This window comes from Pelophylax lessonae (genome assembly GCF_965119305.1).
Source record: "Pelophylax lessonae genome assembly, chromosome: 1".
In the NCBI taxonomy this organism is placed as follows: Eukaryota; Metazoa; Chordata; class Amphibia; order Anura; family Ranidae; genus Pelophylax; species Pelophylax lessonae.
The window spans coordinates 429,104,299-429,126,392 of record NC_138768.1 but is presented as its reverse complement, the minus strand read 5'-3'; the positions used below and the strand labels follow the sequence as shown (position 1 = coordinate 429,126,392).

The 22,094-nt window shown below is 41.9% G+C and overlaps 1 protein-coding gene across 4 annotated transcripts; it reads left to right on the top strand.

The window, feature by feature from the left end:
- The first annotated feature begins 550 nt into the window (after window positions 1-550).
- On the top strand, window positions 551-19,803 carry XPA (XPA, DNA damage recognition and repair factor). 4 transcript variants are annotated; one of them, XM_082275713.1, is made up of 7 exons: window positions 551-645; window positions 3,789-3,986; window positions 5,661-5,771; window positions 8,056-8,161; window positions 13,703-13,868; window positions 14,094-14,211; window positions 19,613-19,803. In XM_082275713.1, the coding sequence occupies exons 2-7, from the start codon at window positions 3,839-3,841 to the stop codon at window positions 19,759-19,761; spliced, it is 798 nt and encodes a 265-aa protein (XP_082131839.1). In that variant the 5' UTR covers window positions 551-645; window positions 3,789-3,838; the 3' UTR covers window positions 19,762-19,803. The 4 variants fall into 4 exon arrangements, with proteins under 4 accessions (XP_082131839.1, XP_082131840.1, XP_082131841.1 ...); XM_082275714.1 differs by lacking the exon at window positions 551-645 and adding an exon at window positions 879-903; XM_082275715.1 differs by lacking the exon at window positions 551-645 and having other exon boundaries at window positions 3,769-3,986.
- The last annotated feature ends 2,291 nt before the right edge of the window (window positions 19,804-22,094 follow it).

Below are 22,094 nucleotides of genomic sequence, written 5' to 3'. Positions count from 1 at the left end.
TTTTTTTTTTTCAAAATTGTCTGTCTTTTTTTTTGTTTATAGCGCAAAAAAAAACAACGCAGAGGTGATCAAATACCACCAAACGAAAGCTCTATTTGTGGGGGGAAAAGGACATCAATTTTATTTGGGTAAAGTGTGGCACAACCGAGGAATGTTCAGTTAAAATAACGCAGTGCCGTATCGCTAAAAAATGGCCTGGTCAGGAAAGGGAGTAAAAAAAAAAAAAAAGCTCAAGTGGTTAAATATCAATTTCTCAGTTTGTAATAGGAGTTTCTGTCGTGTTTCAGGTTGCCAGTAAAATAAAATGCTCTCTCAATGTTTTATGTTTTGTGAGTGAAAAAAGTTGTAGGTTGCCAAACTCTGTGGTCAGTGCACAAAGGGTGAGAGCTCTATATGGCACACCACTACCCCTGCTATACATCTGCAATGCCAGCTTGCAGCCGCGTTAGCTTTACGTCTGATTTTCCCTAGTCTGCCACTAGGGTACATAGACGTTTCACACGTTTGACGTCTCAGACGTCACACACCGGAAGCAAGCGGCATGCCATTGCAGAATTGGGCGGAAACGAGTGGTTCTGTAAACACGGAAGTAAATCACAACATCCGGGGAGGTGGTTGTTGTGTAAGAGGGTGCTGGAGAGCCGGGTAGGTTGTGTAATGGTTACACTGTACGGGGCTCTTGGTTTTGTCTTGGGCAGAGAAATGTTTTCTGATCTGTGTCCTGCACATGGTTGTGTGTCAGGGCGGATCGGGTCTTATACTGGACGGTACTGACAGACGAGATATGGCTGCTTCTGTTCTTCGATCATATCGGATAGTGACAGAGAACAGCCATCGAAGCTATATATAATTGCATAATTGGTTTTCTGCAATGGCTTCTCATCAAAGTTTTGGTAGTATGCGGTAAGAGACCAATACAATCTGATGTTTTATGTTACTGTATATAGACACACTGTTACTGTTTGCACTATGTACCTAATAAAGCTGTGTCACCTTATAACAATAATATGGATTGTGTTTTCTTTGTTTTATGTTTTTTGCAAAAAGACCAGAGCCATCTCAAAGCTTTAACATTTCTTATTCCTGATATACCATGTACTAGTATGAGAAAGTATCCTGTTCTCTTTGTATTGCTTTCTTTATGTGAAATCACTGGTGTTCCTGCAAGTCCCTCTGCTTTCCTAATAAAAACTGACCACACTAAGGAGAGAACAGTGTGGTCAAGTCTCTAGCTATGCTGTGCTCTCCTTTTAATGATCAGACTTGTACTGACATGCCCCCACTGCACAGCCATTCACTAGGAAGCGCAGTGTACTGTTGTTTCTCCACCCTCCAGCTCTCATGCAGAGAGAATATGATCATTTATTTAAACAAAAAAAAAAAAAAAAGGGATTTTTAATGTTTTTTTTTTTCTATATCTATACACACATTTTTTTGCCTTTCATTTCTATTTTAAACTGGATGAATTGTTTTACAAGGTGATCGTTTACAATCACTTTAAGGTTTATTTGCTTGTATTCTGCCTTTTTTATTTACTCCTTTCCCCCCTCGCCAGTGTCGGTTCACACTATTGCGATCACAGACATCGCATTTGATTCGGAGCGCACTGCTCCTAAAACCACATGCGATGTCTGTGCGGTGCGGGTTTACCCATACAGTTTGTGTGGCTGAATTCACATCGCAATCGCAGTGAACACTCACAGGACGCTTTTTTTTGGTCTGCAGCAGAATCATCAATCGCATGGTGGTTCACACCAGTGCGATCCGATTCCTGTGCGAAGTGTCAGATTGCACTGCGATATGTGATCTGACCTGGGGGTGTCATTAACTTTGAATTGACACCCCCAGCGTATCGCATATGGCAGTTTGAACTGCCTGTGATGCGGGAACACGCAGTATATTCGCAGTGTTCCCGCTTCGCAATAGTGTGAACCGGCACTCAAACATGCTACTTTAAATAACACCTTTTTGTTTTCCTAAAATACTTTTTTTTTTTCAGATGCAGTGATATCTAGGGAAGCACTGTTATCTGTATCGGTGCCAATACCAAGCATATGCGTGATCATCGGTGCTCCCGAAACCAATACTTTACAATGCTATTTGTGTCAATACAAAATGAATGGGCGCAAATCGCACTGTAAAGAGTCGCTTACAATTGCGACAGGAATGTACTGCAATTCTGTCCAAATTCCATGCAGTTTCCCCCACTCATGTGTGTGTGAAGGGAAATGCGCCATCTAGTGGGCAGTTTATTAGAAATTATAGAACTAACAGTACACATCTGGCCAAATGCAAAATCTTCTTAGGTGTCCCGGTCCCGCCAATCATAGCAGATCAGGGCCTCTGGAGGATATGTAGAGGGGGTCTGCCCCCAAGCTGATATCACTTCTGCCCTATACCCAAGGGGTCCCGGAACTTCTCCAGCCCTGTGAGCACCTCCAGCGGCCGTGCTTTGCTTTTTTTTTTTTCTATTTCTTAAGTTACTTCCTGGTTTCTTGCCTAGACAAATGATGTCAGACATCCCAGGAGGCTTTAGGAGAGGAGGAGGGTTTTCTCAACGAAGCACACCCTCCTGCCTGCATGTTTATGCTAAGGTCAGATGGATTTCAGGAAGAAAATGCTACATCAATCATTTGCCCTTTCTCAAGATGGCTGCAGCTAGAAATGCTAGGGGGGTGTTTTTCAAAGTGATTTCTCAACAAAATAAAGCATCGAGACATAGATGGATGGGGTAGAGTTGCATCGAAATGAAAATTCCGGTGCCGAAACCCAAAATTTAGGATGCACTTGGCCAAAACCGAAATTTTTTATAAAACAATTGTATTATTCAACTTTTTAATTAATATCATGAAATTAAATAAATATGAATGCATTAGTGGCACCTTTTGAAGCGTTGTTAAAAATCCTGCTTGCTGCATTTTTGGTGCAAGTTTGGAAAACCACACCAAAACGCATCTCCCCACTACAATGCATTGAAACCGCAGCAAGAACGCATCAAAAATGAACCCATGTTGTGTTTTTGAGTCACATGACCTTTGAAAAACACACCATAAGCAAGGTAAAGTAGCACTTTTGTTTCTTTCAGTACAACGCTAACAACCCTCTGTTAAGCCGATAATTTTCGGTGGCTGGAATTCCGGTGCATCACCAGATGGAGGAGTTTGCTTTGAAAATTAATAATTAATTAAATAGCGTTTTTGGTTTGTAGTGCTCAGATGCAGCTAGGATCCACTTTAAAATACCTTGATACTTAGGTGTCAGCCTGTAAGAGTGGGTGTTCCTAAGCAGGTTGCATTTGCAAGCAGACCGCCCTAAGTAAAGCCCTCTTGTGATGCAGAGCCTCTATGATTGAAAGAGCTGAAATCCAGTGAATGAATGAGGCAGGCTAGGGACAGTAAGACTATGGAGGAAAGTGCTAGATAATGCTGGATGTCCTCCAGCCAGGAAATGAGGCAGGCCATATCTGACTTGCTGCAGCTTCTAATGCACACTGTGAGAAGATCAGTGTTCAGTGAAATCCAAGTAAGCCTGTACAACTTGTAAGACTGAAGGTAAGGCTGGATTTTTTTTTTTTTTCTTCAAAATATTTTATTGGAGTTTTGTACCTATTCCAGTCAATTTATCGTTGGTAATACAGTATGTTACGGTATGTCACATTATTGGGCATTCAATTTTTTTATACCCAAAGTACAGTTTTAGCTATTAGCCGTTCACAGGCTCTCAAAGGTAATTTTGGCCAGGGAGATATTTATTGACTGTCTCTTGTGAATAACTGCCTTATGTTGCAGGTTCAGTGGTGTCCTGTCTAGAACTGTGACCTGTATATAAAGAAGCAGAGATGGACTCCGTGCCGGTGGCTGAACCTCATCAGGAGGAAGAGAAGATTCTACCAGCTGCTGTCCGAGCTAAGATAGAGCGCAATAGACAAAGAGCGCTGATGTTAAGACAAGCAAGGCTTGCCTGCAGGCCGTACCCAACTGGTGAAGGTGATTACAACATGACAGTACTGCATAGGTACTCTCACATCATAACATAACTGTTTAGTTGCTATAAATATGTCTTCAAAGAGATACCAATGCACACGTTAATGGAAAAATGGCTGTGTATGTGAGCAGGTGCTGTAGTGACCATTTGGCTGGAACCGAAGATCGTCAAGGCAGAAGAACGTCACCAGCGTACTATGGATCTGCAATGTGGGTCCAAAACTTTATTCAGCGATCACATTGTTATAGCAAGAGCAACGTTTTGTAGGACCTTTTTCACCAGGCATGTGACATCACACATGTTTATGAGGCTATGAAAATGTTTCTCTTGCTGCAATAATGTGACCGCTGAATAAAGCTTTGGACCCACATTGGAGATTAACGGTGTGCTGGTGACATTCTTCTGCTATGTCTTCGAAAAGACACATGTAGATTCAGAATAGGTTTAAAAGGGACAAAGTACTTTGAAGGTTCAGTTAAATTGGAAAATAATTTATTGCAGATGCTAGACAGTTAAACCTCAAAATAGTTTCTTGTGTGTCCCAGAATATCTGATATGCTTATCTAGGTATTTCACCCCCCCCCCCCCCCCGAGCCTGCACAATTGGTGTCCACATTACTGGGGTCAGCTCTTCCTTATATAATTTTAACTTATATTATAGAGAGTGAAAATGGAGTGGGAGCACAGTAAGCTTTTTTTTTTTGTTTTGTTTTTTTTAAATAAAAAACATGTCTATGCTTACTTGCTCTATGCAATAGAATTGCCCAGAGCGGCCCCGATCCTCCTCTTCTCAGGTGCCCTGCTGGCTTTCCTGTCTTGCTTTGCCCCCAATTGGAAACAGATTTCTATGGCTCAGTCCCGAGCTCTGCTGCTACGTCCATTGACATAGGCAGACAGACTTGGCACCCCCCCCCCTTGCTTCCTCATCACTGGAGCTGATTGACAGGAGGGGATCGCTGCTATTGATATGCCCAAGAAGGAGGGACAAAGCCAGGAGAGCCGTAGCTCTCCTACAAAGTGCTGGATCAGGTACAGGTAAGTATAAGGGGGGTGAGGGGCGAGTCCTGTGAGTTGTAAAGTAATTTTTTTTTTTTTTTTTTAATTAAAATACAAAAATAGGTTTTACTTACCAGCTCTGTGCAATGGTATTGCACAGACTCGCCCCAATCCTCCTCTTCTGGAGTCCCCTGCTGGTGCTCTCCGCTCTTCCTCTTCTGCTATGGGAGCACACGTACTGGTGCTTCTGAGCTGGGCTGTGTGCAACCATTGATACACAGCATGGCTCGGCTCCACTCTCTGCTCCCTCCTCACAGGACTTGACTGATAGCAGCGGGAGCCAATGGCTCCCGATGCTTTCAGTGAGGCCTGTGGGAGCAGGAAGAGAAGAGCTGCAGATGGGAACAGCGGCTGGATCAATGAAGGACTCAATGTAGATAAGTGTGGGGGGCAGCTTATGGGAACCTTTTGACTTTCTAACCACTTTAACAAGCATAACCCTTGCAATGTGTGTGTTGGGGAGGCAAGGATCATTTTTGTGTACTTCTCAGAGTTAGGCTTTATTATATCAGTTTTACTATGGCCAGAAATGTATGGAAAGTCTGCATTGTTTTGTAACATCACCAGTTATATTATCTGCTACTGACAAATAAAAATCACCTGTAAATTTTCTTACATAGGAATGTCAACTGTAAAACCTCCTCCAAGAATTGTTGATTCCGGTGGAGGATTCTTTATAGAAGAGGAGCAAACAGAAGAAAAGCCAGTCGAAAATGTTGTTCATCAACCAGGTAAAGACTTCCATTTACTGTCTGAAATATGGCTGAATTTAAAAGTTGATGTTCACATTGAGAAGACTCAATGCTGGGAAAGGTTGGAGGTTGAATAAGAAGGGGACAATAGAGGTGCTGGGGTAGACAGACTTTACAAAGCTATAAATAGCAGCCTGAAAACTTAAGCCCTGTACACACGTACCGATCGGCCGTCTTTTGTCCAGGGCTGTCTTGTCTGTTGAAAACTGCAAAAGACTGCACACGAATTTTGTCGGCCAACAACAGCCGACTGCAGAAGTGATGTCATGTGATGGTTAACTTTCCTTGTCTTTTTTCTTTTCTGAGCATGCCCAGTCTTGCTAATCTGCTGTCTGTCGGCCAAAATCTGTACTGACTGGCGAACATTCGGCCGTTCTGGTGTTGGCCAACAAAAATTTTAATGCCTGCACGATTCTGTTCGGCCGAAAATGCGCTGTCGGAAGCATCATACTAACAAGCCTACAATCGGCCGATCGGTAATCGGCCGAATATTTACGGCCGACAATCGGTACGTGTGTACGGGGCTTTAGTATGATGCTGCCGACAGCGCATTTTCGGCCGAACAGAATCTGTCGTGCAAGCATTAAAATTTTTGTTGGCCAACACCAGAACGGCCGATTGTTCGCCAGTCAGTACAGATTTCGGCCGACAGACAGCAGATTAGCAAGACTGGGCATGCTCAGAAAAGAAAAAAGACAAGGAAAGTGAACCATCACATGACATCACTTCTGCAGTCGGCTGTTGTTGGCCGACAAAATTAGTGTGCAGTCTTTTGCAGTTTTCAACAGACACGACAGCCCTGGACAAAAGACGGCCGATCGTTCGGCCGACGATCGGTACGTGTGTACGGGGCTTTAGAGAATCTTCTTGTGTCAAAATCCATGATTTCATGAAGAGTTGAACCACATAAAATAGCCAAAACAATTAAGCAGCCTTGTGGGTATCTCTTATTGAAGCTGTGAGAGAAGAGTACATATTTAGGGACAACTCAGTTGCTTTCTTCATTTCTGAAGGAGAAAAAACTGAAATGTTGTTGATGACTTTGGGGAACCTCTCTACTTTTGATTTTCTACAGTTTTACAAATCAGCATAGGGAAGCGACAGCAAGGTAAAATCCTATTTCTAAAACAGCGGTATGCTCCTGCCATGTTACTGGTTCATCATTCAATCATGAAGTTCTTTCTCTCTAGTACCTAGTGTAATTTTCCTCTATGGTATGTTGAGAAGAAAAAACTGACATACTTTAGGCTCTACACCCTGGCCCGTATTATGAATGGGGCATAGTATCCAAGCCTTGGTGTTAATCATTAGTGTGTAGTTGAGAGAATGCCTTATCCACTGCTCTATAAGTAGGCTTCTAAATAGTTTTTCAAATTCTTATACTATATAAGCACTTGGATATGTCTTGATATCATTCTCCTGTAATCCTCTGCACAGAAAAATTCAGTCTGCTATATGCAAACCTGTGCTGTCTAGCTGTCTGTACACATCTCAGGACTAGATGGACATAAATACAAATACTTTGGAATATATATTTCATTTGTGTATTTTAATTTGGTTTCTCTGGAGTTAGCTTGAATTAATTCTGATTGATCAAGATCCTTAATGTACCATGCATTCGTTTTTAAAAACCATTACGCTTATAAAGTGCTGTTTTGTGCTACATAATATCAGTAAATTAGTAATGATGACATTGGGGTTAGACTGGAACACTGTTCTTAATAAACTGATATTTAGCCTCACACTAGTGCAGTGCGATTTTGATCCTGTTTTCAGTGCTATTTTGTAGTGCAGCTACAGTATATGCACTGCAAGAATGCAGATGTGATTTTGATGCATGTCCATTGAAGTCTATGGACCACAAAATCACACTGCATTGCACCAAACATGCATAGGACCCTTTTCAAAGTCAGATCGCAGTGTCACTGCATGTTTGTTAAAGGGCTTTATAGAAACTGATGTTATTTCACTTGTCATGCGATTCGATGCATTCCAACTCGCTTACAATCTTTGCAAGAAGTGAACATGTGAGCGTATAGTAATATGAGGATTTGTAAACCTCATTCATTTTTTAATATACTGTAATCATCAGGTAGGTTCATGGCAAGAAATCCAAGTGTCCCTAACCATAAAAGTGCACAAGGCCAGCCTGAAATGCAACCACACCTTTTTATTTCAAAAGGTTGTCCTATGTTTGTGAGGTTACATGTAAAAAGATTTACCATCACCAAACCAGGAAACATTTTACCTTCTCTCATTCCAGGTCCTGTACTAGAATTTGATTATTTAATTTGTGAGGAATGCAGCAAAGATTTTATGGATTCATACTTAAGCAATAACTTTGATTTGGCTGTATGTGATGCCTGCAGGTAATTTATTTCATTTTCATCTTAATATATGGATTTTCAAGATTTTCCTTGAAATGAAACATAGATCTGACTGCGTAGCTGTGACTGCGTAAGGTCGAATGCACACTGCTGCATTTTCAGAATAACAGTAAAGGTATTCCTTGCACTGTATTTGTGTTACTTTTCACATTCTGCTGGGGTTTTCCTCCTAAAAGCTCAATGTAAACTGTACATAAGATGAAAAAATATGTGGAGATTACCTTCAGTAAACACAGCATGTCAAAACACTCAGTTGATCCAGAGATATAGGCAGGTGAATATACATATACATTTTGATATCTTAACCACACAGGGCACAGAAATTAATTCTTAGACCATGGGTTATATGCCACTACCTTCTGGTGATTGGACAATGGTAAAAATATTGCTGGGAAACGCCTCCCAGTGTACCTATATAACCTACTCCATGAAGCTCCATTTCTTTGCTACTGTCCTTAGGTGATGGACAACTTCTCTTGTTGGAGAAGATTGTTTTCTATTATAGCTCGATTAAACTTCTGGATACATCTTTGTAATAATACCTGGACCTCACCAAAACCTTGGATCTGTAGTACATTCCATTACTACATTACATCCTTTCATCCTGCAAAGTGAGAAACTAGAAGAAAAATATAAATCAAATCAATATTTGGTGTGACTACCCTTTGGCTTCAAACCAGCATCGATTTTTACACTTGCCCACTTTGTACATTTGCAAACAGTCTTTGTAGGATTAGAGTCGGGACTATGATTAGCCAATTATACCAAGCAGGTGCTAATGATGATCAATTGTAGGTTAAAGCAGAAACTGCTGTTTAGGAGGCTTAAAACTGAGTGAGAAACAGCCAAACTCTGCTACTAAGGTGAGGTTGTGGAAGACCGTTTCACATCACAGGTCATACACCATTGCAAGACTGAGCACAGCAACAAGACACAATGTAGTTTTAAAAGCAAAAAGAGGAAAGCACACTGGCCAAGTGAATTACAATAATACCTTAAAATAATAAAAAAACAGATTCCAGTGTACTCACAAAAGTACAGGGTAAAACACATGTAACACAATCCCATCCAATCTTCAACGCTGTAGCGTGTCCATCCAAAAGAGCATGTCTTATGTGTTTCAAGGGCTGTGCCCTCTTCATCAGAGCTAACCAGGTGGTACAAGGGTAATCCAAAGTACAAAAGGACCCACCCCCAAACGGAAGGGATTATGTGGGTGCAACCCACACAATATACATTCACTTTTGCAATGACACAAAAAAAAAAAAAGAGGGTGCTCGAATACAAAACCGCAGATGCACAAACCATCCTACGCATCTGTGAAATTATTTATATTGTATGGGTGGCGCCCATGTAACCCCTCCCCTTTTCCCTCCCCTTTCTGTGTGAGGGTGGATCTTTTTGTACTTTGGATCTCCCTTGTGCCACTATATATAGATTACAGTGTCTTGGGCCTTAATAGTCTAATGAAGAGGGCACAGTCCTTGAAACACGTAAGCCACGCTCTTCTGGATGGACACACAACAGCGTAGAGGATTGGACGCGATTATGGTACATGTGGTTTACCCTGTAATTTTGTGAGTACATTGAAGTTTAGTTTTTATTAATAATAGGTACTATTGTTATGCAGTAGGCCAGTGCGCTGCCTTCTTTTTGCTTTTAGAAAATGTTTTTTCAACTGAGCCACAATCAGCCAAACAAGGGAACAGCAGCTATCCAAATTTATATATATATATATATATATATATATATATATATATATATATATAATGTTTCAGGAGCCAGCGCTATTTGAAATATCCTATTAAGTATACTCTGTGAGCAATCCTATAAAGTGTGATCTTCTATCAGTAAAGTGCAGTATTTCATAAATAAAATAATTACTGCCGTCCTAAAAAAAACAGCAATATTTCAGAAATCTCTATACTACTGTAATAAATATACTGTATACCACTCTGCAGAAATAATACTAAGTGTGGTACACAATTAAAAATAAAAGTGCTCAGCGCAATGTACAAAATGTGCAAAAAAACAAAATACAAATATATATCTGTGTAAAATTTCACAAATCAATACATATGACACAAATAATAAAGTTCATATAAATGTTCATGCACAAAATTCTTAAGTGTCCTATGTATTAAACACAATTCTTAAAATGTCTCTTCTTAAATTCTTCCGGTAATCCTCAAAAATAAAGTGCACTCCTCCACCATAAGTACTGGGTAAACTTACCAGAGTCCAGTGCTGGTAAGATAATAAACCAGCAAATAGCACACTCCGCTCTAAAAACAGCAATCCAAAGCTTCCATTCCAAGATCACTTAAGAGAGTTGCCCCATGTAACCTAATTCATATGTAGGAGGAAAGAGAGGAGAAGCTCCCATAGCGTAAAACCATCTGCAAAATACTGTAGTGTTAAAGAGGAAGTAAACCCTCCTCAGGAAGTTGTACCTATAGGTAAGCCTATGATAAGGCTTACCTATAGGTACTGTAAATATCTCCTAAACTTACACCGTTTAGGAGATATTTACCTTTAATGCAGCCAGTGACGTCACTGGCGCATGCGCTCTGAAGGAACGGCTGATCGTGCCGTTCCTTCAGAGCCCCGTGCCGTGACCGTCGGCTCCCGTGCGCGTGCGCGGGAGTGACGTCACCGCGGCTCCGGCCAATCAGATGACCGGATGCCGCGATCCCGGAAGACGGGCGACATGTCATGTCGCCCGTCATACAGGTAAGAGAGCGGCACGGCGGGGGCTCGTTCTAAGGTAAGTATTTCATAATGAGCTAGTATGCGAAGCATACTAGCTCATTATGTTTTTCTCTTGCAGGTTGTAAAAAAAAAAAAATTTTTTTAAATGAGTTTACAACCTCTTTAAAAGCAAACAATGCACTCTAATTCTCCGTATGTCTCCACTGACCCAAGTATACAGTTCTAGACAGTAAGCTGGTTAGCCTCTGGTCACAAGCTCCAAGCCACGAGTGGATTCACATCATGCGTGGTGATGTCTTGTCTAAACCCCGCCTTACTTGTTTCGTCATTGGACGTGTTCCAGGGGTGTCTAAAAATTGACAAATAATTTCAAAGTAATGTTTCTCAACGTAATGCAAACTTAATATAACACAAACATTTCAATGTAGCACTTACACTGCTGACAAAATCTCTGCACTCTGTGGTGCTATGTCAATATACCCTTAATCACACCCTGAACATTCATATCCCAGGGTATTTTTGGGGAGCTTTTTTTTTTTACAAGGTTCCCTAGTCAAATCTTTGAACCATATGCTTAAATGCTGATGCTTGGAGTTCTAGCTTTAGTTGATACCGCATCCTTCTCGGGCTCCTCCTCCAAACTGGTACTACTTGAGGTATCTGGGTTTAATCCTGACAATATTTATATGTTTTATTTAGCATGACATCATGCTCATGAACATGGTCTCATTGGCTTTGGATCTCATTCTCAGAACTTCCTTTTGTGGGTTTGTTTCCCCTACACATATGGTCTGTAGATGTCCTGGCACTTTCTTGCCTCTCTCACCAACCATCATCAGTTATGACTGCTCTACAGACTCACACACACATAAGAGGTCTCCTAGCATCTCTAACCTGAGGGGCCTTTCTCAGGTGCATTCAAGCCCCCCCTTTTCTCTAAAAGGGGTTACTACCTTAAAAGGTAAGAAAAAAAAGTCTTTCTTACGTTTCCCTTGCCTTGGCTCCCCCCATTTTCTTCCTAGGGGCCCCTCCTTTTCTTACTCTACATGGGGGCAACGTTTCCTTGAAGCCAGCCCTTCTTGCTTCCCTGGGGCTCTTCTTATCACGTTCTGTGGGAATGTCATTCTCCCTCCCCATGTCCTGTTTTTAATGCATTTCAAACAATTATGAATCACCTTATTGGTGGAGATTTGGACTGTCATCTATGGCTTCCTGATATGTATTTCCTTGCAAACTGACTCCACTTCCTCCCTCCTCTTCCACCCAGCTGGGAAATTATTCTGCTTTTTTTTTTTTTTTTTTTTTTTTTTTTAGAGCTACTGCCCTCAGGGAATAAGTCCCACCTTCAATATATGAACCCATACTCCAAAAGATGTAGAGATTATTGGTCTTTTTACAGCATCTCAAAGATCTACTACCTGTTTTTCTGTTCATTTCAGAACAGTTTTTTTTGACGGGTGACTTTTTGAGCCTCTGCTGATCTGTGCTTCTGCCACAAGGTGCTTCTGCTGTCAGTAGTCTCAGCCTGTTGACCCCATTTTCTCCTGTGGTCCTCTTGCCATTGTTTTGGCTGATTTTGGTGCCCATCCATCGATTAATTGCTTGGGGATGCTCTAAGAACAATTCTGTCTCTTGTACAATGCATTTATAAAAATAGAAATTTTGATGTACCTGTAAATTCCATAGCTTGGAGTATAGTACAGGACACAGATCCCTTCCCTCTTTTCTCTGTGATCTTCTTACTGCATGCTAAAAAACTGGAGCCTCACAGGAATGGACTGGGTATTATGTATACACTGGGGGAGTCCAATCTGGGATTGCTAGTGTCCAGTCACCTGAATGTAGTGGCAGATAACGCAAGGTCTAATAATCAACTCCTGTGTCCTGAACTGTGCCCCTAGATATGGAATTTACAGGTACATCAAAATTTCTATTTTTTGGTAATGCCATCTCCTAATGCTCCTTATTGGCCCTTTAATATGGTGGCCAATCTCACTGATTAATAGGAGGCCAAGGAGGCTGAGAGAGGCATGGTAAAGATCTGCATTTAATTTTAGCTCTCTCAAACTAAATCATTGTTACACATGGTTTTCACAAAAGGTATTCTCTACCTATGCATTTTTTATCTCATGATTTGTCTGGATCACCTCTAGTTCCCCCTACCCAGGCTTATACTCATTTCTCCCTGAACCAGTTAAATACCGCTCACTAGATCTCTAAGCCAGTTATGAAATTCTTCCCAGCCAGGCTTGTGCATGTGCTCTACATGCTGTAAGTATTCGCAAGTCCCTAGGATTGAATGGGAATATAAGGAACATGTATGAGCCCAGCCAGGAAGAACTTGACAAATGGCTGTGCAGCCTACTGAGTGATATCTTGCTGGATTGGGGAGAGGTGAGTATAAGCCTGGGTAGGTGGCCCTATCATATACCTATACCATAAATTTTGGTGCAGTTACACATGAATATTAGAACTACATATTTGCATTCTTACGAACTATTTGATCAGGCAGTAAACCTTGTCTCCATGTAAACCAAGTTTTTCCTTAAGGCCCCGTTCACATAGGGGCGACGCTACTTCGCACAGCGACCTCCGAGGTCGCGGTGCGAGCAGCGCGCCGCGACCTCGGAGCGGCCGCCACGGACTTCATAACATTGAAGTCTATGGCGGTCACCTCCTGGTCGCCCCAAAGAAGCTCCGGACCCTTTTTCTAAGTCGGAGCGACTTGTGTCGCCTCACAGGTCGCCTTAGTGTGAACGGGGACTTATTGTGTTTATTATTATTAATAATAATAATATTATTATTCTTTAGAGATTCAGAAGAAAAGCACAAGCTTATAACACGGACTGAAGCTAAAAAGGAGTATCTGCTGAAAGACTGTGATATTGATAAAAGGGAGCCTATGCTGAAATTCATTTTGAAGAAAAACCCTCACAATACTCATTGGGGTGATATGAAGCTGTACTTAAAAGTGCAGGTATAAATAATTTTCTAACAAGTATTTTACATTTGCTATTGCATAGGGGTGTTTGCCATTTGAAGTCCACATTGAGCGTATAAACCTACAGAGCAAAAATGAATAATTTAGTAGTCCAAAAAGGTTTTAGATAATACCCAGACTAACCCCAAAATATGTTTCTGTTTTATAATTCTTTCCGTTTTCTTTTTGCTCTAATAGCCAATGTGTCCTTTTTATTTTCAGATAGTTAAACGTTCTTTAGAAGTATGGGGCACAGAGGAAGCTCTTGAAGAAGCTAAAGAAGCTCGACTGGATAATAGGAATCAAATGAAACAAAAGCGGTTTGACAAAAAAGTAAAAGGTAAAGAGAAGAGTTGTGCTTGGCATAAAAACTATTTTCCTATTTATAGGAGAAGTATAACTTATCGTTAAAATAAGTACAGTAAAACCTTGGATTGCGTGCATAATTAGTTCCAGAAACCTGCTTGTAATTCAAAGCACTCGTATATCAAAGCAAATTTCCCATTAAGAAATAATGGAAACTCAGATGATTCTTTCCACAACGATTTATTCATAAGCCCTTCAGTTTATAGGCCATATCAAAAAATTATAGCAATGTGATAGGTTATGTAACTATACAATGTCCATTTGCAATTGGCAGCCTACACAAGGGGCTTAGAAGCAAAATCCAGCAGGAGCTACAGAGTATAAAAGAGAAGAGAGGCGCCTCTAAGTGTAGCAATATGGCTGCATATTGCTACATACTGGGTCTGACTCTGGACTCTGCCTTAGCCAGAGTGCTCCTTCCTCTAGACAAACTTCAGAAATTGCAGGCTGCAATTCATCTCCTGCTGTCCAGGAGATGGTCATCCCTCCAGACTTGCATGCGGGTGCTGGGCCTGATGGTGTCTACCTTTGAGGCGATTCCGTTTGCACAGTTCCATATGAGGTCCCTGCAAAAGGAGATTCTGGCCAAATTGGACAAGACTCCGCAGTCTTTGAACAATCTGTCGGGGCAAATCCTTCCTCCCCTTGTATTGAACAGTGGTCACCACGGATGCTAGCCTGTCTGGCTGGGGAGGCGTCATCTGCAAACATTCTGCTCAGGGGATCTGGACACTGGAAGAGTCCAGACTACTGATCAATGTCTGAACTCCGAGCAATCGGAATGTGTCTGGACCATTGGGCGGATCGTCTTCAGGGATGTCCAGTGCGCATTCAGTCGGACAATGTCACGGCAGTGGCTTATGTCAATCACCAGGGGGGCACAAGAAGTGTCCTAGCGGCTCTGGAGGTAGCCGGCATTCTAAGGTGGGCAGAACGGTTCGTTACAACCCTCTCTGTCTTACACATTCCCGGGGTGGAAAACTTGCAGGCGGATTACCTCAGGTGAGTGGTCCCTTCATCCGGAGGTGTTTCATCAGTTGTGTCTCCGGTGGGGCATCCCCGAGATGGATCTGTTGGCGTCTCGGCTCAACAGAAAGGTGCAGAGGTTTGTGGCTTGATCACAGATTCTCTGGCGGACTCCACAGACGCACTGGTGGCCCCGCGGAGTCAGTATCGTCTGATTTGCGCCTTCCCTCCTTTCAAGCTTTTGCCAAGACTTCTATGCAGGATCGAGGCAGAAAGAATTCCGGCCATCTTAGTGGCTCCGGACTGGCCTCATCGGAATTGGTACCCCGATCTGGTGCGGCTGGTTGCCGACGTTCCTTGGATGCTTCCTCTCAGGGAGAATCTGCTGCCCCAAGGGCCAATCTTCCATTCTGCTTTACAGTTGATGGCTTTTACAGCTTGGCTTGAACGTCAGGTGCTGAGGAATAGAGTCAGTGATTCCTACGCTGTTAAAAGCTAGGACATTTTCCCTATAGGAAGATCTACCATCGTACGTGGAAGACATAGATTTTTAAGGTGTGAGTCTCCTAAAGTTCGTCCTCGCTCCTTCTCGATGGCTCTGATCTTGATTTTCCTTCAATGGGGGGATGAACAGAAATTGGCCTTGAGTACCATCAAGGGCCAGGTGTCGACTTTGGTGGTCTTCTTCCAACCATCCTTAGCCACACACTCCCTGGTGTGTACCTTTCTTCAGGGTGTCCGACATTTGGTTCCTCCAGTGCGGTCTCCGTTGCTGCATTGGGACCTCAATTTGGTGCTTTCGGTCCTCCAGAAGCCGCCCTTGAAGAATCTTCGGGAGATTCCCTTGCTTACGCTGTCTCAGAAAGTGTCATTTTTGGTGGCTATCACCTCTGCGCGCAGGGTGTCGGAATTGGTCGCTTTATCCTGTCGTTCACCTTACTAGGTGGTTCTTCGCCCCTGTCAGTCGTTCCTCCCACAGGTTGTCTCTGATTTCCATTTGAATGAATGTATTGTCTTTCCTGTGTCCCAGGCCTAAACATTCGAAGGAGATTGCCTTGGATGTGGTTTGGACAATTAGGGTGGACCTGGCAGCTACGGAGACTTTCAGGAAGTCAGGCTCCCTATTTGTGCTCACGGATGGGCCTCGGAAAGGGTTGTCTGCTTCCTCTGCGACCATTTCCAGATGGATCAGACAGACGGTGATTCAGGCCTATTCCATCAAGGGTTAGGTTCCTCCTTTCCCCTGTTAAGGTGCACTCTACTTGGACGCTTAGTGCCTACTGGGCCTTCCGTCATCAGGCGCAAGTGACGCAGGTTTGCAAGGTGGCCACCTGGTCGTCGGTGCACACTTTCACAAAGTTTTATAAAGTGGATGTGTTGGCATCTGCAGATGCTTCTTTTGGCCGCAAGGTTTTGCAGGCTGCTGTTTAGAGGACCTGATCCTCTTCGAAGGTGTATTGTATTTTCAAGTGGGCTCCAGTTGTCTTGGTTGAGCTCCTGTTGCCTGGTTGGCTACTCTTTAGCCTTGGATTTTTTTTGCTGTTCCCACCCTTCATGTTTAACACTGCTTTGGGAAGTCCCAGTGGTTATGAAGATCAGGAGCTGTGTCCGTCAATGAATGAAAGAGAAAATGGGATTTTTGACTTACCGTAAAATCCATTTCCTGATATTCAATGACAGACACAACACCCACCCCTCTGTGGAGCTGTAATTCTTCTGACACTGCTTGTAACGAAACTGAGTACCTATAACAGGGAGAGGAAGTATACCCCCTGGGACTGCCCATAGGCGTAGCCAGATTCTTTTTCTGCCTAGTGTCCTACTCTTGTAGGGGGCAGTATAACCCAATGGTTATGAAGATCAGGAGCTGTGTCCGTCAATGAACATTTGAGAAATGGACTTTGCGATAAGTCAAAAATCCCATTATTTCATATAACAATCCTCTTTCCCATCACCTGGGTTTGGGTAAAGGCCATTTTTTAAAAAAATGGTTTATTAGAAAGCAGGTAACTTGTTAAGTATTTCGATAACAATTACCTCAGAGCACTTTGCGTCTCATTCATACTTAATCCTGCAAACACCAGCTTGTCATGAGACAAAACAATTGCAAAAATCTATACCGGCCCAAGAATTCTTCCCCTAAGCAAAGTCCATCATCAAGAATGAACTAAAGGCATACAAATGTTTCACACTGTGACTTTGAATGACTAATTTGGCTTTCTGTAGTCAACTTGGAAAAGTATGGCTATGACACTGGAAAAAAGATGCCTCTTAAAATCGAATTCTGGGATAAACTAATCTTAAAATGCTCCCTCCCACTCCTAACACCTATTCTGACTAACCTGTGTAAAAAAAAAAAAAAAAGATCTGTACACTTACCTTTTTTTAGGCTGCTGCAGTTCAGTCATGTGATCACGGCTGTGTCAGCCGGCGCCAGCTGCAGGGACTAGGAGAGATCCCTCAACAACAACTGGCAATGCCTGGGAGCGCTGATGTTACCCATAGGTTTACTATGGCCCATCCATTGCCGGCGCTCCCTCTTCTACCCAAGAGGCACCACTGGCTGACACAGGGTAACCAGGTCACATGACCAGACTGTAATGAGATCGTGCGCTGGGACACCCTTTTGTCAGGCAGCCATTTTGTTTAAAGCTGTCGCAAGCAACCATCTTGTCAAGCCACCAATTTGTGTGAGAGTTCTGCCATGACCGTTACAAAGCAATCTCTCTCACACAGCCTGTCACCCAACCCCCTCATGTTAATTAAGCCCCTGGGTCACTGAACATTAGTATGCAAGCTTCAAACAGAGCTGTTATCTTAACACATCCTGGCAGGCCAGGTTGTAAAACCTTATCTGAGAGCAGATGTCCACAACAGGCTGTGTGGAATTCCACAGCAAATTGGTCATTCGGAAAATGACCACAGTTACACACAAATTCATAACTTTTTACCCGAACATGACACAATAACAAAAAGTATATATTTGAATGCCAGATAAAATACTGATCTAAGATCAAATATGATCAGTTTCGTTCCTAGGGAAGACAAGCTAGTGATCAGATGCCTTACAGGTCAGAGGTTATTCCGAGATAACCCGTGTTTAGGGTCTATGGATCATAAATTCTATGCCGTACCATAAAATATCAGTTTCAAGAATGTAACCATTACATATTTCGAGATATGAGTTCTGTTAGTAATCTGTCTAAGCGGGAGGTGTCTTAGCATTTTGTGAGCCTCCAGGGCCGCCCATGGCCCCAGTGTTTATTGGTCAAGTACTTCTGGGGACACCACCTGGGGGGTCAGAGAAAAAGAGAGAGCTGATGGAGCTCTCAGTCCTCATTTTTCCATCAAGGCAGAAACATCGCTCAAGGAAGGACCGATCACACATGTTCAGCTTCTGAAACTAAGATAATACCAGGACTTTTGAATGCAAGTATTTAATTTCTAATTCTTTTATCTATTCTTCTAAATTGCTGTATTGTGTCTCTATTTCTTTGTAACCCATTTTTCTGTAAATTTATTTTTATTTGCACCAATCTTAACCTTTCTTATAATTAAACCTTATTTTGAAAAGTGTCACTTTGTCTCTAAGCTCTTAATCGCAAGCTAACTAGAACCTGCCTCTTGGAAGAGCGCTACTGTATAGAGTAAACCATCTGAACATTCTTGTCTGAGGTGACAGTGTGTGTTACAGATGATTATTCTAAAGTCATAATTGGTATTTCTAATATTACAAGCGTCCTCTGGGCTCATCATAATGTAAAGGGGGTGGCAGAGAAAGGGTTAATTGTTTTATTAGCCCGGTGACAATTGCTCTCAGTCTTCTGGCATCTAGATTGTGGTCCCGCAAGCTGGACAATCTGTGTGCCGGGTGCAGCTGAGAGTGGCATTGTTACGCAAGTGACGGCAGGGTGTGAGATTGCCTGGTCTTTGGTCACAAGTTGGATGAGAGGGCCAGGGGTCTGATACCCGCCACCGTCACACAGACCAGACCAGAAGGGCCTGAAAATAGGAAAGTTTACAGATCTTTGTTACACAGGATAATCAGCATAGGTGTTAGGAGGGAGAAGGAGCATATTTAGGATTAGTTAGGTTTATCCTAGACTTCTAATTCAAGTTGTCCACAACTTGCTAACTTTACTTATTCTCGCAGGGCTTTTAAAAAAAAAAAAAAAAAGAAAACTGGAATTTTTATCTGTGAGGGTAAAAAATCATGCCATGTAGGTTGTTCTTCTGCTATCTTAATTCGGGTTCTGCCTTAGGCAAAATCTCAGTGTAAAACAAAGCAATATGGGTGTTCTACTGATGCTTCTGCTGATGGAAGCTCCTTTAGACAGCATTTTGTTTTCATTTTTTGTCCATTGTGGCTGTAAAAGTATATATATACAATTGTTCTTTTTGTTCCCTAGAATTACGTCGTGCTGTCCGCAGTAGCTTGTGGAGAAAAGACACCGGCGGTCACCAACATGAGTATGGTCCAGAGGAACATATTGAAGAGGATATGTACAAAAAGACTTGCAATACCTGTGGTCATGTATTAAATTTTGAAAAGATGTGAACACCTAGCAAATCAATTTTTGTAATAAAATTTACAATTGCATTAGCTGTCTTATGCCTAACTGCTTCTACAAGTGGAAACTTTGTACAACAAAAGTAAACCTTCACATTCACATTTAAAAAATTAAAGTGGCACTGTCACCTTTTTAAATGCACTGCAAAGTGACAGTGTCTTTAGAATGCGCGAAGGTGAAAAACCTTTTGCCTTTACAACCACAAAAGATTGCTTTGTGTGAGATATGACATAACATAGAGGATTCTGAATAGAACTAGAAAACTGCTCAGCTTTAGAGTGGTCATTATGAATTTTATTGATCCCAAATCTCTGAAAATGTTAGTCTTATGTCAATGCTTTGCTAACATATTCCAACATTTTGCAACACAGTGTAGCTTTAAAAAGATTTTTGTGCTTACTGTAAAACAATTTTCTTGGAATTTGAGGGATACAGGTAGACCTTACCCTTTATGATATATTGGCACCTACTTGAGGACTAGACAAAAAAAAAAAAAAACTGTAGGCCAGCCCAGGATAAACTCTTGCTACTATCAGCAAGCCTCAGTTATGTAGCAATGCAGTACCAAGAACATGATGATAAACATAGAATGGAGGGACCTGTGTCTTTCAAAAGACTTTAAGAAATAGATTATACAGTGCGTACAAGTTTTCTATATACGTTATTATCCATTGAGACATAGGAAGACTTTAACCTTCAGGACATCTAAAAGCAGTTCAACTGAAGGACACTTTTATGCTTCAGACAGTCTCTAGTTCTCTGTTATTTTCTTGGGCCTGTTAGCAATTGCTTATCAAAAGAAACGAAAAAAGCAGCGCTCGACCTTACAGACCTTCTGCAGATAGAAATACTGGTGCTCTGGCTAAAGTGCCTCCGCATTCCATGGGATAATTGTAACATCTTAGTTCAAGCCGGCAACTCGGTAGCATCCGTAAATTAATCTTTTTTGGCTACATGGTATAAATACAGCAAAAAACAAGCTGACTTATTTCAGCTGTAGAGCCTTACTCATAGCGTAATCAAAAATACATAGGACAACCATTTAAATATTCTCTGCTTTCCTCTGAAACAAATGTGGGAAACAGGTGACTGGTAATTAAAATTAATGAACATTAAAGTGCACACAATAGCTCTTAAAACAGTCATAAAATGCCAACCTGTGGGACTTTACACCCAAAACTTGCAGAAAGGGTGAACAGAAGACAATGTGGCAGCCTTGCATATCTGATAAACTGAAGCTGAAATGCACTAGAGGTGCACACACATTTTGCCTTCAGACCATAAGCTTAAATGACGGTTTGTCTAAGTCACATAGAGATGATGGAACGAGAAGTTGAAGCACTCTTCTGGAATGACATAAAGGGAATCGGTCATTCTGAAATTAGCTGTGACTGAAAGGTAGACTTGCACAGCCCAAACCACATTCAGACAATCAAGGGAAATTTACTTTTGGTGCACTGGAGCCGGACAGAGTAATGAGAGAACAATTTCCTGACTAAGGTGAAAGGCAAAAACTAATGCCCTGTACACACTATCAGATTATCTGAAGACTTTTGTCTGCAGACTTACCAAAATCATATAATATGAGGTCAAACCTAAACACTTTCAATTTGTATGCAATCCGGCAGGCCCTTGCACTACATAGAAAAGGTAAATCTGAAGACAAAAGTCTTCAGATAATCTGATAGTGTGTACAGGGCATAAGGCAGAAATGAAGTCCTGGGCCTCAATATCACCTTGTCCTTTTGCAAAACCTAAAGGGTTCATTAAAAGATAAAGGCCATCAGGTCAGATATTTACCCCACTTTGGTGATGGCTACAAGGAAAACCACCTTGTGGGTGAGTAGATAAAGGAATGTTTCTGTTTTTTAAATGGTTTCTGAACACAAAAATAACCAGTTTCAAGTCTTAGAGTCTCTGGGGGAGCTATATGAGAGACCACCTGTACAAAGACCTTAATCAGGAAGTGAGAGGCTAACAGTCTCTGAAAAAGGATTGCAAGGGAAGAAACCTGAATGCCAAATGCTTGTCCAAACCCAGCTCCAGGAAGTAGAGGATTTGTCTCACAGACAAACTCCTGGGGTGATAGCCTCAAAATTCCCAGCAATTAAAATATGCCTTCCAAGTCCAATGATAGGCTTTGAGGGAAGTAGGCTTCCTAGCCTTTAACATGGTGAGTATTAGACTGAGAGATGCCTCTGTCCCTCAGAATCTGGGCTTCGCAAGCCATACCAGAAGAAGCAATATGTGAAATCGGTTCTAGAAACAGAAGATCCTGAAAATCTGACAGTGCCCTAGTACCATCTTCCATGAATCCTAC